This window comes from Betta splendens, chromosome 11, assembly GCF_900634795.4.
Source record: "Betta splendens chromosome 11, fBetSpl5.4, whole genome shotgun sequence".
NCBI classification, from domain to species: domain Eukaryota; kingdom Metazoa; phylum Chordata; class Actinopteri; order Anabantiformes; family Osphronemidae; genus Betta; species Betta splendens.
This window is the reverse complement of record NC_040891.2, coordinates 10134265-10150041: the sequence shown is the minus strand read 5'-3', so window position 1 is coordinate 10150041 and position 15777 is coordinate 10134265. Positions and strand designations below refer to the sequence as shown.

The following is a 15777-nucleotide window of genomic DNA, read 5'->3' as shown; positions in this document are numbered from 1 at the left end:
GCACTATTACTGTTACACTGTGTGACAGCTCAGTTAACCTCTCCTATCACCATCTTATAACTCGCAGCAAAGTGCACCAAAGCATTCAAATTGCACTTTATTATTTACATTTGCATCCTATTTACATACAGTACATGCTCTTACATTCCACAAAGCAGCATTTGTGAAGCTGAAGCCTCAGCAAGTGTTGTGTTTAATTGATACCTGATGCTTCAACATCGAAATTGAGAACAAACCACAGATGCAGCCTGGACAAACTGAACTTTTACACCAGAACTATGAAGGGAAATCTTTGTGGCACATTGTGCTATACAACGTCTGCCTGCGTAAAAGCCCTGCACAGCTGCAGCAGCACTTCAAGTTATTAGTTAGATAGGATTCTTCTTCCTTCCGTCCATGTTATTATTGTTTGTAAGGGAGAGTGGGACGATATTGTAACAGATACAGCTGGAGACTTGTCAAACTAAAATATAGACACACACACAGTCAATTTGCTTACATTCAAGGCGGATCCTGAGACCTACACTAAAACTTACAGTGCACAATCATGAGATGAATATTTATCTAAAATTAGTGACATAAACCTTTCAAAAAAAACATAGCTCAGGATTTGGGGATTTTTTGATGATTTATAGTAAGTTAATGACTCTCGGTGTTCATTAACCAGTGAATTCTGTCATTCAGAGCCTCTGAGCATTTACCAAAGGAGGAAAACCTTGATTCACTTCATTTTGCAGCAGGCAAACATATCGTTTGTCAAACAAAAGGTGTTGTGACTGTGGTAGAGATCTCAATAAGGCACGCACGTTTTACTCGCTCTCCTCGTTTCACCTGCACAAATAAATGGGTCTGTACTGTATGTACAGTATGTGACGCCGCGGGGAAGAGTCGCTTGTCATTAGCCTCCTCAAACAAAGCTGCCCCTTTATGAAAGGCTGTCGTTTCAGATGTTGTGGTTTGCACACGCTGCAGATTGTGCGGAGCTGAAAGCTCGTTGTCAACAGAGCTCATCCCAGAAAGTCAACACCAGTCACCTTCATTACTGAAGCTCTTGGGTTCTGCCCTTTAGTCCTCTACCTTCACTACATTAGGAACTTCCGTGCGTTTCGTTCCTCTGCCTCCGATCCATCAAACCTGGGCACCATTAGACAAAGAGAGATGTGTAAATGGAAAAATGCACAAGTCCCGGGTGCAGCAAGTGGGCGGTGGAAGCGATGAGAGCGGCCTTTCAGGACGCGCATTCGTCGCTCACCCGCCGTGCGTGCGCAGCGTTGTTCATCAGGCTCTGTCTCAGCAGGCCCGTCACCACCTCCAGCTCCTGCTCAGCCTCCCGCACGTTGGGGTCCAGCTGGAGGACTTCCTGCAGGTCGCTGCTGGCAGACAGGTAGTCCTGGAACAGAAACACACACAAAATGAAAGGAATGGACTCAGAAAAGACGATTTAAAGCTAATTGAATCATCAACACAACTAGTGTTACACGCTGTCACCTGTAAACCTTTATAAGCCAGGGCTCGTCTGTAGAAGGCTTTCTTGTTGCCCGGCTCCAGCTGCAGAGCGGAGTCACAGTCCTGTTTGGCCTCCTCGAACCGACTCAGCTTCAGCAGGCAAATGGCTCTAAAGGACCATGAGGAATAGGTGGGAGACTGATGAGTTCGCTCAACGGATCGGTGTCAGTCTGTGCCTTTATAACGTGGGCTCCCACTGTTTGTGCAGGTAAGGCTGCTTCATTCACCTGTTTGTGTAGACAGCACATTCCTCAGGTTTGATGCTGAGACTCTCACTGTACTTCTCCAGAGCCTCCTGAAAGTGGCCGTTCTTCACCAGTTTGTTGCCTTCTTGTTTCAGTAAAGTGAAGCGTGCCTCTTTTCTCCTGGCTGAAAACAGCAGAATGTAATTTAACAAAAAAAGGTCAATATTGGAACTTAATAAACTGAACTGATGAGTAAGTTAGACATCAGAGTGGACTGTCTTTCAATAAACGTTCACCCTCAATTTAGTGAACAGACGATCAGGAGCGATCAATAAGTGCAGCACCAGTCTGGATGGGCCACAGAGGAAGCAGCATGTCTCGCTTACACAGCGCTCTGCTGTGCTGAGGAGGCCAGTGTACAGAACACACACACACACACACACACACACACACACACGCACACACACACACACACGGATGCACTTAAACGTTTATGGATTCTCACAGGAGCACAAACAGACGAGCGCCGTCTGGTGCTTGTCAAATGACCTGTACTGAGCAGGTTCTGCCTGCGACACTGGGTGCCTCCAAAAAACCCAGCGGAGAAACTAAAGTGTTCAATAAAACAGACGGATTCCAGCTCAATCCCCACTGCAGCTGTTAAACAGAGTGTAGAACAACAAAGGCATCTATTAATAACCTGCTTCTTCTTAGTCGGCCTGTTTATGGGCAATAAAAACAGCAGTAGTGTGATGTCGGGTATTTGGTGGCAGAACGAGCCCCGGAGGCAAATACAGACAAAAGCACCAGAAGAAGAAAATGTTTAACTTCAGCAACAGCTCAACCGTCAGCACGCTGCTGAAGAAAATGAAGACTAAAAGGATTTAGTTCTTAAGATATTAAGACACTAAGATTCTGAACCACTTCCCATCTGTTTCCCCAACAGTGGCCATAATTTAATGTTTATGTACGTGTGCGCTTCAGCTTCATCTGTGTCAAATTTAAATCCCGTGATTTGTGTTTTTACATGATAAAATGTGTGCAAAGCTGTTTACCTGACAGTTGATGTGACTGTGTAATAACTGTACACTACGCTGTATATATTTACATGTATTTAAATATGATATATGTGAACTGTAACAGCCTGAGAGGAGGAGCAGCCGACAGGAAATCTGACCTGGTTTGTTCCATTACAGCAGCACTACACTGTGGATCGTCTTCTCCTCTGCATTATTGATCGTACACACACACACACACACACACACACACACACACACACACACACACACACACACACACACACACACACACACACACACACACACTCAGCAGGAGTGCCTTCATGCAGGGCCTGACCAACTTTGAGGGCTGCTGCCTTTTCTATTAAATGCTTTTATTTAACATTATACAACCTACAATTAATCCAGTAGCAATTAAAACACAGTATGTTTTTTGTCTACGTTGAGTCATTTATAAGGAATCTAAGCGTCTATTACTCCACAGTCAGCTCACCGTGTGTTCCGTCACTCACCTTCCTCTTGTGCTGCCCGGGCGGCCCGGGCCTGGGCCAGCTCGATGCTGATTGGTTTCTCTCTGTGCTGCTGCTGCACAGACAACGGGACGACGGGGATCTCCGGGAGCTTGTCTCTCCACTCGGGCCCATCCTGCTCGATCAGCAGCTTGGTGATCCTGGCAGAAGACGACGAGGAGTTCAGATGCAGAGCTTTAGTTTCCTATTCACTCTGGAGGCATGAGGACTAGAACTAAATTGCCCATAGCTTCCAACTGAGGGCAGCTTGAGGGTCTAATATGGTTGAGATGAGATCACCTATGGACGCTGTCATGGGCTGCCTGAACCCCAGTGTCGAGCTGCAGAACAGTCTTGTAATCCACGTAGGCCTTTCTGTAGCGCTCCAGTGACTCATAGGCCAAAGCTCTACGTAAGAGGGGCTTCAAGGAGTAGGGCTGCAGCTCCAAAGCCCTAAGAGGATCAGAGAGACGTAGAGACAGAGGATCAAACCATCCACACCTGCGCAATTTAACACAGATGGACCTGAGCTGCTCCAAAGCATCCATTCATAAAAGTGTGAGCATCTGCTCACGCAACAGAGATTCCTGCATATTCCTGAACCCACAACCAAAATAAAAAAATAAAGGCGAAACCACTGGGTCATGAATTGACTATTATTACAACTTAATGAAATCTACTGATGTCTGGGCTGTGATAGGCTCACGAGCAGAAGGAACGCTGGTCACCTACATGGTGCAGTCCTGGATGCAGTCTGTGCTGTTTCCATCCTTCAGGTAGCAGGCGGCTCTGTTGGAGTAGAGAATGCACAGGTCCTCCGGACTTTCCACGCCTGCAGGGACACAACCACAAGCTCATCCAGAGGACCGGGCAGAAAAATAGCCCTCCAGCCACCTTTGATCTCAGTTTAACGTACAATCAAGACGCGCATTCACACAGAGACACAGTGGCTGATTAGCGGGCTGGAAGTTGTGATCTTGGCCTCAAGTGACTCGACTAAAGACAGATCAAGCAGCTTATTTTAAGTCATCAGGCTGCACACAGATGCTGAGGGTGTGAGGAGCCGAGATAAATGTGTTAGCAAATCATTTTCTACTGAGCCTCAGTCATCACTCAATGCCTCCATTTGTCCGTCTGTTTCTATTGATATTAAGGAACTCCCTCCCTATCATATTGTTGTCAGTCGGTCTCAGGAGTTCTGGTCTTCTCATTTTAAGCCTGTCTAGCGTCCTGTAGAGGCAGCTGTCACTCTTTCCAGTGATGAGAGTAAAAGGGCTCTTAAAAGGTGCAGCATGACCTCAGTCTTTTTTATCCACACAGGCCTGACACCAGCACACGATGATGTCAGAGACGATGACGAGTGCCAGCACTCAGCTTGGAAAACACCTGTGTCGCCTTATATCTTGATGGGCAGTGGAGCAGGAAACACAGAAAAACATCCGAGCACCTGCATGTCGATATAATGAATAGAAACAAAAAGTGCAGCCTTACAAACATGAGAAATGAAACCTGAGCGATACTGTGTTGCCACTGACACTCTGAGCCAACTTTTATCTGATACTCTCAGCAGGGCCAACACACATAAGCTTACCTGTCAGTCTCTTCCATTCAAACACTAAACATAAAACAGATCAACCAACTGTAATACCGTAGCAAACACGCATCACCTGCTTCTGCACATCCCTCTATGGCTCGTGTGTATTTCTCCAGAGCGTCTCCAAACTGGCCGTGTTTGAAGAGGTGGTTCCCCTCGTTCTTGAGCCGGGCCAGGTGGGGGGGCAGGGCCCCCGCTGGGGCATCCAGGTACCGCGTATCCACCGCAGGGCTGTTATGCCGGCGACCGCTCTCGGTGCCGTTCACCACCTCCTTCTCTGCGCTCCCCCCACTCTGGCTTCTCGCGCCGCTTCCCGCTGTGGCTGAATCCGACCGGGTCCCTCCTCCTCCTCCTCCTCCTCCGGCGCCCGGAGGCTTCTCCTGTGCGTTCCCCATAGCTGCACTCCCTCCGCAGTGCGTCCGAACTCTCGCAGCCGCTCTCGCCTTTCCTCCTCTCGGGCTGCGGCGACGAGTGCGCCTGTCGAGGATGTCTGCTGGCCCCGCCCCCTGGATGTGACGTCAGAGAGCTGCAGCAGGAGATCTGTGGTGGGAGAGCCCCAGATCAGTACGGGGAGCCTTTTTTTTTACACTTAAGGACTTTAAACTGACTATACATAATTGCAGTTTGGATATCTAAAATAGCATTTAGACTAGTAAAAATTATACTTCAAAATATCCACAGCTGAAGATTTGAAATAAATAAATAAATAAAAAGTAATAGCATTATAGATATGTAGAATTGCTTTTGTGACTACTCAAAATGCATGCTAGATATCTGTAACTGACATTCTGGATAGATGAAACTCAATTATGGATATCCAAAGCTACTACTGCCAAGTTTCACTTTACTCTTCTCCACTCAAGCTAGAGAATGTTCAAAAATGCTATATATACAAAATGTCCACTCAAATTGATTTCTCTGTTTACTGTTACTGGTAGAAAATGATTTATTCTCTTAATCACTGCTGAACTTTGGATACCCAATTTACTATTTAATCATTTTATTCAATGCCACTCACAAGCCTTCAAGTACCAACACACCTCACTTAGATATTTATTTTTTATGTGGATGCTCTACTTTTTTTTACCAAAACTGCAACAGCACCATTTTTCTATGAAAGTTAAAAAGTAAAGTAATGACAGCCCAAACAAACAAGGTCAATGATTTATTAAAAAAAAAACTTTCAGTGGACACCCTATCACAAAAAACAGCTAGGGTTTGTTGACATAAAAAGATTGAATTTAACCACATTTCTGAAACCTGGGGAGTTTGTGAGTATATTTATTTACAAAGCCTTACAATGCAATTATAGAAAACAATAACAACTGAAATAACAGCTCTCTTAATTTCCATTATCGGGCATCAAAAACAACCACTGAAATATAAGAGTCAAGGAAATGCATAGACACTATGATTTACACATAAATACTGACATTTAATGTGCTTTTTATATTAAAGTAAGACTTGCTAAGTTACATAACAATGGGACAAACACGAACACATGCACATATGACATTACATTGTCTGCCTGATTTGAGTTATGGTCACCAAAGCACAATTAAAAAGGATACATCGCTTTGTCCTCTTCTTGTACATGATCCTGTAGCCACACTCCCTGCATCGGATTGGATCGCGGGCCTTAATTTCATTTTCAGTGTGACATTCTAAGAACCACAAAGGACGTCATAAAAAACAGATTAAATGGTCAACATATATATCTTGTTTTTGAATTTACAAGCATAGTCCATTAGTCTCAGACCTAAAATCGCTTAAGTTTAAAATATGACATATGAGAATTTAGTTTGGCATAAATACTATACTACTACTATACTATACTACTATAAACAGGTAGTTTGACCATTTCAAGCAAGTTATAGGCCACACATTTAATATTAGAAAATGATATATCAGTTTACCTACAACAGTAGCTTTTTTTCTAGTATAAGGCAAGAGAACCCCATAAAATAGAAGCAATTAATGCAATATACATGGCAAACAACGCTACTTCAAAACCTATCTGGGCTGGGATAGTTAGCATTAGCAATTATTGTAGTAGCAGCAGCACTATTATCCTAAGCAATACCTCCACATATGTAGATCATAGGTTGTTGCTTAGGTGGTTGCATATCCTTTTGTGCGTCCATTTTAATCCTGTAAGAAACAGAAAAGACTTTAAGTAAACATCACACCTATCCACATGCTAACATCAAACAGCATGGTGGAACGAAGAGGACACGTTTAAACCGTCACAGCCGGCAGTGCCGGTGACCGATACTAGAGCCTTAAAGCACAACATACAAATAGTTTATATAGAAATGGGCTAAAACGATATGAGAAAGTTTAGTATCTCATCCTTTCCCAAGCATAATATTAGCTGTTTACCTCTCTTTTCGCCACACACAATGTTTCCTGTCTGCACATGCGTAGAAACTCCCAACACACGTCGCAGTAAACTGCTTTGTGGTTGGTTAGAAGATTTTGTTTTGTTTATATTGCTACTGACCTAAAATATGCCACAAAATTTCACTTCATATGGTGACTATGATTACGAACTTGTTGCAGGTCGTTTCTACGTCTGTGTAAACGCATAAGTAGCGTTTTTGTTGTTTTCCACCCCTGACCACAGGGGACGCTATAGTGGTGCTTTCCACACGTCGGTCATCTGACGAACACTCAGCTGGCCCTCCGCTAGTTTTTGACAACAACGAATGTGTCGGCAATGTTCACATCTTGATTGTTTGTCCAAAATTACTATAACGCGCTATTAGTCTGTTGTGCTTGTGAAGTTGTATATCATGGAGCCCTCTGCGCCCAAAAGGTTTGTGTCTGCACTCGTTTTAAACCCGTTCTCACTGTTGATTAGCTAGCTGTGAGCCTGGCTAACATAAGCCAGGTGGTATGTGACGCTTAGCTAGCTAGCTAGCTAGTTAGTACCAGTTAGTGAAATTTACTGATTTTCTCTCAAAGAAACTTAAGCGAACACTTGTGGTCTTGACCGAAACCACACACGCACACTGTTTTACTGCGTCAACGTCTACCAGTTCATGGCAATTAGTCCATTTAGGCCAGCTGTAACGACATATATGTGGCTGGAGGTCACGTTATTATGTGGGCATCACACAACGCAATAGATTTATGTTTAAACCGAGTTTCACATTTTCAGGTGAGACAAACAAGTCTCCCTCTTACCATTTTGTATGTGTCATGTTATCATGTGAAATTCTACATATTTGATCGTTGTTTTCTGCGTTTCTTTATAGTAATGTCTGTCCTGCTTTGTTGGTTTCACTTCTCAAAATGTTCTCACAAACTCAACGACAGAACTACTTTTAAATGTTAAAACCAACAGCAATTACGTTTAACACTCAGAACACACAGAATAAAAGTTCTGTCCGTTATCTATTTTTTTGTAAAAATAACAAATTGAGGTTTATTGAAACTCTGAGACTTTTGACTTTTTCAAACATACACATTGTAAACATTATTTTTTGTAATTTAGTGCTTGATTTGAGACCACTGTAAATCTAATAATGCCATTGTTCATGTTGCATTAGTCATTTGTGTGTAAACGAGATGACAGTAGATTTGTCTAATTCACAGCAAACTGAAAAAGCTGAGTGAAGACAGTCTAACCAAGCAACCAGAAGAAGTGTTTGATGTTCTAGAGAAACTTGGTGAAGGGTAAGAGTTTTTTGTCACAGTTACCCTTCATTTTCACCAGTTTGGGATTGATTGAGTCTGATTTGAAGATGCAAAGGTTTTAATGTTTTAACTTCCACCCTGGACATATAACTTGTGTGTTTAGCTCCTATGGAAGCGTGTTCAAAGCCATTCATAAGGAGTCAGGCCAGGTTGTGGCCATAAAGCAGGTTCCTGTGGAGTCTGATCTGCAGGAGATCATCAAGGAGATTTCCATCATGCAACAGTGTGACAGGTGAGAAATTTTTTTTTCATTTTTACTACTTAAATATACATGAAATAATTAAACATAATGCCCAAGTTACTGCAGCATCTTAGTTCCTTGATCTGATTTTTTTTTCCACTTCTGCTATTTTGTTCTAAGTGAATCATTGTGTTCTCATATGATGACCAATATGTTTGTGTTTCCAAACAGCCCTTATGTAGTTAAGTACTATGGTAGCTACTTCAAGAACACTGATTTATGGATCGTCATGGAGTATTGTGGAGCTGGCTCCGTGTCTGACATCATCAGACTGCGTAACAAAACGGTGGGTACTTAGGGGTTAAGGGTTAGAACGGTTTCACAGACTTTATGTAATCCATGACGGGTAAATATTTAGTTCAGGATTTCTCATTTATAGTACCAAAAAAATAATCCTAATGGTCATGTTTTCTTCCTTCACACCTCTAGTTGACAGAGGATGAGATTGCAACCATCCTGAAGTCTACACTGAAGGGTCTTGAATACCTTCACTTCATGAGGAAGATCCATCGGGACATCAAGGCAGGAAACATCCTTCTGAACACAGAGGGACATGCAAAACTAGCAGACTTTGGAGTTGCTGGACAACTAACGGTAACTTTGTAGCTATGCAAAGTGAATGTTTTAATTTAAGTTCTACTTGCACATACATTTGTAACGATGAGTGTTTCTGTCTTAAGGACACCATGGCAAAAAGAAACACTGTCATTGGGACTCCATTCTGGATGGCCCCGGAGGTGATCCAAGAGATAGGATACAACTGTGTGGCAGACATCTGGTCACTAGGCATCACATCCATAGAGATGGCTGAAGGAAAACCTCCGTATGCTGACATCCATCCCATGAGAGTAAGTTTAAACATATACAAGGTTTTTGATTGTGAGAACGTAGCTAATAATATTTTATAGCAAGCTTCCAAAGAAGAAAATTATTAGCGTTGGGGTTCTCGTTTTTTCCCCCACCCCAACTTGTAACCTCTGTGTTCCTCCAGGCTATTTTTATGATACCCACCAACCCTCCACCCACCTTCAGAAAACCTGAGCTTTGGTCAGATGAATTCACAGATTTTGTCAAGAAGTGCCTGGTCAAAAACCCGGAGCAAAGAGCAACTGCCACACAGCTCTTACAGGTTGGAGAAGCAAGAGAGACCGTGACAAACACAGCAAAAATTATGTATAAGAGTGGAATTTAGACACTTAAACCTACATTGATGTAGTAGATAATGTGACAGTGCAAGTATCTTTGCTTTCATCACTAAAGGGTGACACAACTATCTTTTTTTTTAATCACCTAGCACCCATTTATTACCCAAGCCAAGCCTGTCACAATCCTCAGGGACCTAATAACTGAAGCCATGGAGATGAAAGCCAAGAGGCAGCAGGAGCAGCAGAGAGAGATGGAAGAGGACGATGACAACTCTGTACGTATGCTGACGTGTTCCAACATCCAAACAGATCTCTGTTCAAACTGCATAGTTGTTTATTTCTATTCTTTATTTTAGGAAGAGGAGACTGAGGTAGACTCTCACACTATGGTGAAGTCTGGTTCAGAGGGTGCAGGGACCATGCGGGCCACTAGCACCATGAGTGATGGCGCACAGACCATGATTGAACATGGTAGCACCATGCTGGAGTCAGACCTGGGCACCATGGTCATCAACAGTGATGATGAAGAGGAGGAGGAACATCAAGGATCTATGAGAAGTGAGCACATAATGAATTTCTGCTAAAACAGACTAGGATTAGAGTACATCACGTACAAGTAGCAAACTTTAAAATGTGTTTGATTAGTAACAATATTCAACAGACATTATATATATATTCTTAATATTTACCAGAGGTTTTCGATTACAAGGTTTTTTCATTTTCTTCCACAGGACACCCTGCCCCCCAGCAGCCTATACGCCCCGCTTTCATGGATTACTTTGACAAGCAGGACTCTAACAAGGCATCCCAGCAGCAAGAAAACTACAACCACAATCAGCCACAGGAGAAGCCCGGCTACCACATCCAGTCCAAGAACACCTTCCCAGACAACTGGAAGGTGCCTCAGGATGGAGACTTTGACTTTGTAAGTCATATATTTTTAATAGAGGGCAACTTGTGGAATAACTCATGCTATTTTAAAAATTACATACTAAGTATGACTAATCATTTTCTAAACACACCAGTTGAAGAACCTGGATTTTGAGGAGCTGCAGTTGCGTCTGAGTGCCTTGGATCCTATGATGGAGCGGGAGATCGAGGAGCTCCGCCAGCGCTACACTGCCAAGAGGCAGCCCATTCTGGATGCAATGGATGCTAAGAAGAGGAGACAACAGAACTTCTGAATTATCCTTCTCGTCACCTTTTGATTCTGCTTTGGTTTTCCCAAATCATTATCACAACCCTGTTTGAACCTAGCTGCTGTTTTGGCTTGCTACTATCCTCTAAAGTAAGTTAGTTGCATTTTGTCCCTGGTGACACTAACCAGTTTCTGGAAAACAACAACAAACATACTTATCTTTTCTACACATTCTACACACTTTTCCACGAAAAGTCAGAGGGACTCGAGCCATGGCAATACGTGTAAAATAAGTTTCCCCTTTACCAAATGAAATTACTTTTAATGTTAGGCCAAAAAAAAACTTCTGGAAACATTCAAACAAACTTTTTTAAGCAGCAGCAGCAGCAGCAGCAGCAGCAGCAGCAGGATATTAGCAGTGTGGCCAATGAGGAGGTATTCTTTTCCCCATTTACATTCTGTGTAAATATAATATAGAGAATAGTTTGGAAACGCCTGCAACAAAAAGCTGAGGAGTTTTGTCCATGACCAAAGACAATCAAGTTGATATTGATTTAGTTGCGAATGCCTTAAATATTTGAAGCCTGATTTTTTTTTTTCTTTTAAATAATTAAGCAATGTCATTTACCTGAGATGGTTGAATTCATTCTCTCATTTTCAGGTGAGTCAGACTGTAGAAAGCTGCAGGAAGATTTTGCGTCATTTAACTGTTTGTGGACCAGAACCAGACAGAAACCTATTTTATTATCATTTATGACCAGGGATTCTTTTTTCTCTATGTACTCAGACTTCTACTCTGTCCCTGAGCACAGTCTCATCTCATTTTTTATCATGAACATAAATTTACTTAACAAATAGTTACCACAGAATTCATTCCCATACATGCATTCCAAACTAAATAACATTGTTACTTTATTTCCTTTGTCATTTTTCTAAAAATCCATGTAGGATATTAAAACAAAACATTTAAAACACATTTGGTTCCATTAAAGAAGGTTATAAAGGTTTGGGACTCTGAGAAAACAGAGAAAATGAGATAACTCTGTTGACTGCTTACCGCTGTTCATTTGCATCAGGTTGAGATGTAGTACAAGGACCCTATCATCTGACTGACACCATCGTGTGTGAGGATGCTGTTGCCTGTTTTCTGATGTTGAGATGTGGCTATGTTAAGTGTGTGAAGGCGAAGTGTTTGCAGGGACACAAGCTCAGTTTTGTGTTCAGACGCAGCTTGTTGACTGAAATCGCTTCTGTGGAAAAGTGAAGGCATTTATTTATTTTAGTTTGTCGGCGCGTAAACGACAAGAAACTTTAGCTCAACAGGGAAAACTGACCAAATTTATGATTTGGCTGAAATGTCCCATTCAGTTTGCTTCATCTTAGCTGACTTTTTCAACTATGGTGGATAAATTATGTGGGATTAAAATTTTATTGGTTATTAGTTTTTGTCCTTTTTACTTGGGCTTCAAACATCCAAATGAATTGCAGCTTTTGAATGTTTAATCGAAAATCCCCTTCCTTCAGTTAAACAAGGCACCAAACTGTTTTTTCCCTTGATGAAGGACATGCTGTACTTTCACGTGTGCTAATAACAGACCTTTTGAATGAGTTGTGAGCGTCTTTACATACATGTGCACTATCTCTGCAGGTGTCTGTTACATATGCAGTGCTGATGGTGTGGTTCAGCGCACACTTGCTGCGTATTATGTGACATTTTAATCATACAGTCTTGTGAACCAGCCTGTTACAATGTGACAAAGTGAGCAAAGCTGTTAAACATGAATCCAAATTTCAGTCAATACTTTCTCAGCTTGTGAATGATGTTTTTTTTTTTTTACTTGCTGCAAATCATTAACATTCTTGCCATTTATGTTTTGTTCATACTCTTCAGTGCATCTGCAACTTGCATACAAGCATTAGTGCTTTATTTATGAACCGTAGGTCTTTTGTGACACTGGTTTAAATATGGTAGCTAATTTGGCTGTTAATATTTTTGCCGTCTGTCAAATATGTGGCTTGTTTCTCTGTCTTTTAGACTATGCATGTTTCTAATTATGTTTGCTATGTAGTGGCAAGCTCTTCTATTAACTGCACAGGTAAGAGCACTGCTATTTAGGCTTTTAATAATAACTATTTGCTGTGTACAATAAAAAGCTCATTTGATTTACGACATTGTTCAGAATTGGCCACGATATATATTTTTAGTCATCTAAAGGGTAGTTATCTAAATGTGTCTTGTTATAAACATGATTTTGTCTTCATATACTTCATTGTTACGTTTGCTAAATATTGACTTCAGGGTGTAGAGTGGAATGTAAGCATATGTTTGAACCACTTAATTTATTTTTCGTTTTGTATGTAATACTTTATAATGTTTGAAAAGGAGCAAGACATAATAAAAGTTACCTATAGATACCTTAATTTAACTTTGTAAAACTTTATATTGTTTGACATGGAGACATAATAAAACGTATAGCTAACGTTGACAGCAGTGAGGTTCCTCCTACGGTCCGACGTTGGACTCATAAACTGGACTCTGTCCCTTTGCTCAAACATTACTGTGTGTGTGTGTGTGTGTGTGTGTGTGTGTGTGTGTGTGTGTGTGTGTGTGTGTGTGTGTGTGGCACTACACCACTCGTTAGCGTCACAGTCAGTCTGTGGAGCCTGAGGGAAGAAACAGGAGAACATGTCTGCACTCCACAGAAAAATCATTCACACGACGTCGGCTCCGGCCGCCATCGGTCCGTACAGGTAGGACTCCTGCCACAAATCACCTCTGCTTCTTGTGGGTTAAACGTTTTCCAGGTCTTTGTTAGAACGGGGGTGGAACTTAGTGTTCAGTGAACTCACCGGCTTGGCTTGACCTTAATAAAAAGGCCAAAGTCTAGGAGTTAGCAGAAGAAGCGCTGCAGAGTAGACACATCTCTACTGTACAACAGAACAGAAATGGCAACTATTCAGCGACAAATTCCCTACACACCTAAAGCTCCAATCAGAAAGGGAATTTACAGGTAAGGTTTACTGCATTCTGACCCCGATGCACTCTCATCAAACATCTTACACACCTTTTTATTAAATAAAATAGATTTTAGCAATGTAATTCATTATTAAATAGACATTTTGTTCTGTTGCACAAATTGAGGGTGTTCCCGCTCTGACCAATAAGCTGCGAGTGGGCGGAGTTAGTTCTCTCCGAGTACTGTAGAACTTCAGTGTTCTAGAGGCTTGGTAGTTTTACTTTGATTATACTTCTTATGTGCATGCTGATTCTACTTTAACTAAATTGCAAAAACAACATCAGAGTGACAAAACGTGTGTGTGTGTGTGTGTGTGTGTGTCTGTCCCCTGCATTATCAGCCAGGCGGTGGTTGTGGACAGAACCGTGTACATCTCTGGTCAGCTGGGCCTGGACGTGTCCTCTGGGCAGCTGGTAGAGGGAGGAGTGCAGGCTCAGGCCAAACAGGTGACGATGGGTGCTGAGGCTGCTTCACCAATGAAAAATGAACTGGACTAAACATTTCCTCCCTCAGGCTCTCGTTAACATGGGGGAGATCCTCAAAGCTGCCGGCTGCAACTACAGCAATGGTGAATTCCCACCACTGTCACGTCTGCTGCTCACATGTTCGATGTGTTTCCACAAACTCCCTGATGAAACGTACTGTTGAATTTCAGTGGTGAAGACAACTGTGCTGCTCGCAGATATAAATGACTTCAACAGTGTCAATGAGGTCTACAAGACATGTAAGTGAATATTGTTGTTTAACTGTTTGTTTAAGAGAGAGGTTCACTCACATATATTCTTTCCATAATTCTAATTTCTCTTCTCCTGATTGAATGCATCCACCTTTTGTTCGGTCATTTCCTCCTGGACCAGCGCAGGCAGGTGTAATAGACACTGCAGGGCCCGGTGAGCTGTAAATGGATACTGCCGTGCAGGCAAACAGGTGTAACCCAACTCGGTGTGGTTCAGGCCCGACTTCGGTAAAGGCCCAAGCTGCCGGGCTACAATCAGCGCTAAACCGCAAGAAACTTTCCCTGCACAGGAGAAGAAGAAGGGGCAGGACGTGTGTGACCTGGAGCCATGTAAACCTATTTCATGCTTAAGACTCATGCTAATAAATCTTGGGGGATGTACAGGAACTAACAGACAGGGAAATGACATAACATGGACAATTAAGGACAACACTATAATGTATATGTTTTATCTCTAGTTTTCAGCAGTAACTTTCCTGCCAGAGCTGCCTACCAAGTCGCTGCTCTCCCCAGAGTAAGTCCAAACACCTCCACGGTCTAGTGCACGCTGCGTGTGCTTCACGTCAGTGTTCTTTCCTGCTCACACGTCAGTTCAAACCGTAGCGTAGAAGCAAGAGAGACGAGCGAATGTGTGTGAGTTGAAGGCGTTTTCGTGTCTCCTCAGGGCGGACTGGTGGAAATTGAGGCTGTTGCTGTTGCTGGTCCTCTGTTGGACTCCTGACTGACCGACGGCATCCCAAACAAGTTGTAGTCCACCCGTCAGACGCTCTCAGATTCAACAGCATTTGATTAAACGGCAGTTTCTCTCTTGACATAAACGAGATGTTGATAATTGTTTTCTAATTCTCTGGTCTTCATTGGTTTAGAACAGGTTGAAATATAGTCAGATTTTATAATAATTTTCCTTGTAATATGAAAAAACCCATATTTTGCCTTCCTACGATGCTTTGCTAATGGAAAATATTAAATAAATCACAAGTAAAAC

General features: G+C 42.3%; 4 protein-coding genes across 7 annotated transcripts; 2 read left to right on the top strand and 2 right to left on the bottom strand.

Annotated features, from left to right (window-relative positions):
- Positions 1-82: 82 nt before the first annotated feature.
- spag1a (sperm associated antigen 1a) lies at positions 83-5820 on the bottom strand. 2 transcript variants are annotated; one of them, XM_029166594.3, is made up of 8 exons: positions 4887-5820; positions 3952-4051; positions 3520-3672; positions 3223-3380; positions 1734-1875; positions 1489-1615; positions 1253-1390; positions 83-1134 (listed from the first exon to the last, which is right to left on the bottom strand). In XM_029166594.3, the coding sequence occupies exons 1-8, from the start codon at positions 5206-5208 to the stop codon at positions 1129-1131; spliced, it is 1146 nt and encodes a 381-aa protein (XP_029022427.1). In that variant the 5' UTR covers positions 5209-5820; the 3' UTR covers positions 83-1128. The 2 variants fall into 2 exon arrangements, with proteins under 2 accessions (XP_029022427.1, XP_029022426.1); XM_029166593.3 differs by having other exon boundaries at positions 83-1390.
- Positions 5821-5965: 145 nt separating this feature from the next.
- polr2k (RNA polymerase II, I and III subunit K) lies at positions 5966-7335 on the bottom strand. The gene is made up of 4 exons (XM_029166595.2): positions 7196-7335; positions 6897-6964; positions 6385-6477; positions 5966-6188 (listed from the first exon to the last, which is right to left on the bottom strand). The coding sequence occupies exons 2-4, from the start codon at positions 6955-6957 to the stop codon at positions 6166-6168; spliced, it is 177 nt and encodes a 58-aa protein (XP_029022428.1). The 5' UTR covers positions 6958-6964; positions 7196-7335; the 3' UTR covers positions 5966-6165.
- Positions 7336-7463: 128 nt separating this feature from the next.
- Positions 7464-11433, top strand: stk3 (serine/threonine kinase 3 (STE20 homolog, yeast)). Its single transcript, XM_029166592.3, has 11 exons — positions 7464-7631; positions 8414-8494; positions 8619-8747; positions 8928-9042; positions 9186-9350; positions 9437-9604; positions 9748-9885; positions 10051-10176; positions 10258-10459; positions 10633-10826; positions 10927-11433. The coding sequence occupies exons 1-11, from the start codon at positions 7609-7611 to the stop codon at positions 11083-11085; spliced, it is 1500 nt and encodes a 499-aa protein (XP_029022425.1). The 5' UTR covers positions 7464-7608; the 3' UTR covers positions 11086-11433.
- A 2215-nt stretch (positions 11434-13648) lies between these two features.
- Positions 13649-15613, top strand: LOC114865924 (2-iminobutanoate/2-iminopropanoate deaminase-like). 3 transcript variants are annotated; one of them, XM_029167459.2, is made up of 6 exons: positions 13649-13790; positions 14397-14502; positions 14570-14624; positions 14712-14780; positions 15251-15306; positions 15457-15613. In XM_029167459.2, the coding sequence occupies exons 1-6, from the start codon at positions 13726-13728 to the stop codon at positions 15511-15513; spliced, it is 408 nt and encodes a 135-aa protein (XP_029023292.1). In that variant the 5' UTR covers positions 13649-13725; the 3' UTR covers positions 15514-15613. The 3 variants fall into 3 exon arrangements, 2 of the variants coding, with proteins under 2 accessions (XP_029023292.1, XP_029023293.1); XR_003787591.2 differs by having other exon boundaries at positions 13673-13790; positions 14914-15306; XM_029167460.2 differs by lacking the exon at positions 13649-13790 and adding an exon at positions 13819-14050.
- Positions 15614-15777: the final 164 nt, after the last annotated feature.

Bases quoted from the DNA above. Each gene is read 5' to 3' on its own strand.
- spag1a (XM_029166593.3), bottom strand. From the start codon at position 5,208: ATGGGGAACGCACAGGAGAAGCCTCCGGGCGCCGGAGGAGGAGGAGGA. The intron at 1,876-3,222 runs GTGAGTGACGGA...TGCTGTTTTCAG, and splicing joins CCGGGCAGCACAAGAGGAAG to CCAGGAGAAAAGAGGCACGC. The intron at 1,391-1,488 runs GTGACAGCGTGT...TTTCTGTTCCAG, and splicing joins TGGCTTATAAAGGTTTACAG to GACTACCTGTCTGCCAGCAG.
- polr2k (XM_029166595.2), bottom strand. From the start codon at position 6,957: ATGGACGCACAAAAGGATATGCAACCACCTAAGCAACAACCTATGATC. The intron at 6,478-6,896 runs GTATTGCTTAGG...TGTGGTTCTTAG, and splicing joins TATGATCTACATATGTGGAG to AATGTCACACTGAAAATGAA. The intron at 6,189-6,384 runs GTATCCTTTTTA...CTTATATTTCAG, and splicing joins CAAGAAGAGGACAAAGCGAT to TGGTTGTTTTTGATGCCCGA.
- stk3 (XM_029166592.3), top strand. From the start codon at position 7,609: ATGGAGCCCTCTGCGCCCAAAAG. The intron at 9,043-9,185 runs GTGGGTACTTAG...TCACACCTCTAG, and splicing joins TCAGACTGCGTAACAAAACG to TTGACAGAGGATGAGATTGC. The intron at 9,351-9,436 runs GTAACTTTGTAG...TTCTGTCTTAAG, and splicing joins GAGTTGCTGGACAACTAACG to GACACCATGGCAAAAAGAAA.
- LOC114865924 (XM_029167459.2), top strand. From the start codon at position 13,726: ATGTCTGCACTCCACAGAAAAATCATTCACACGACGTCGGCTCCGGCC. The intron at 13,791-14,396 runs GTAGGACTCCTG...CTGCATTATCAG, and splicing joins GCCGCCATCGGTCCGTACAG to CCAGGCGGTGGTTGTGGACA. The intron at 14,781-15,250 runs GTAAGTGAATAT...TTTTATCTCTAG, and splicing joins CAATGAGGTCTACAAGACAT to TTTTCAGCAGTAACTTTCCT.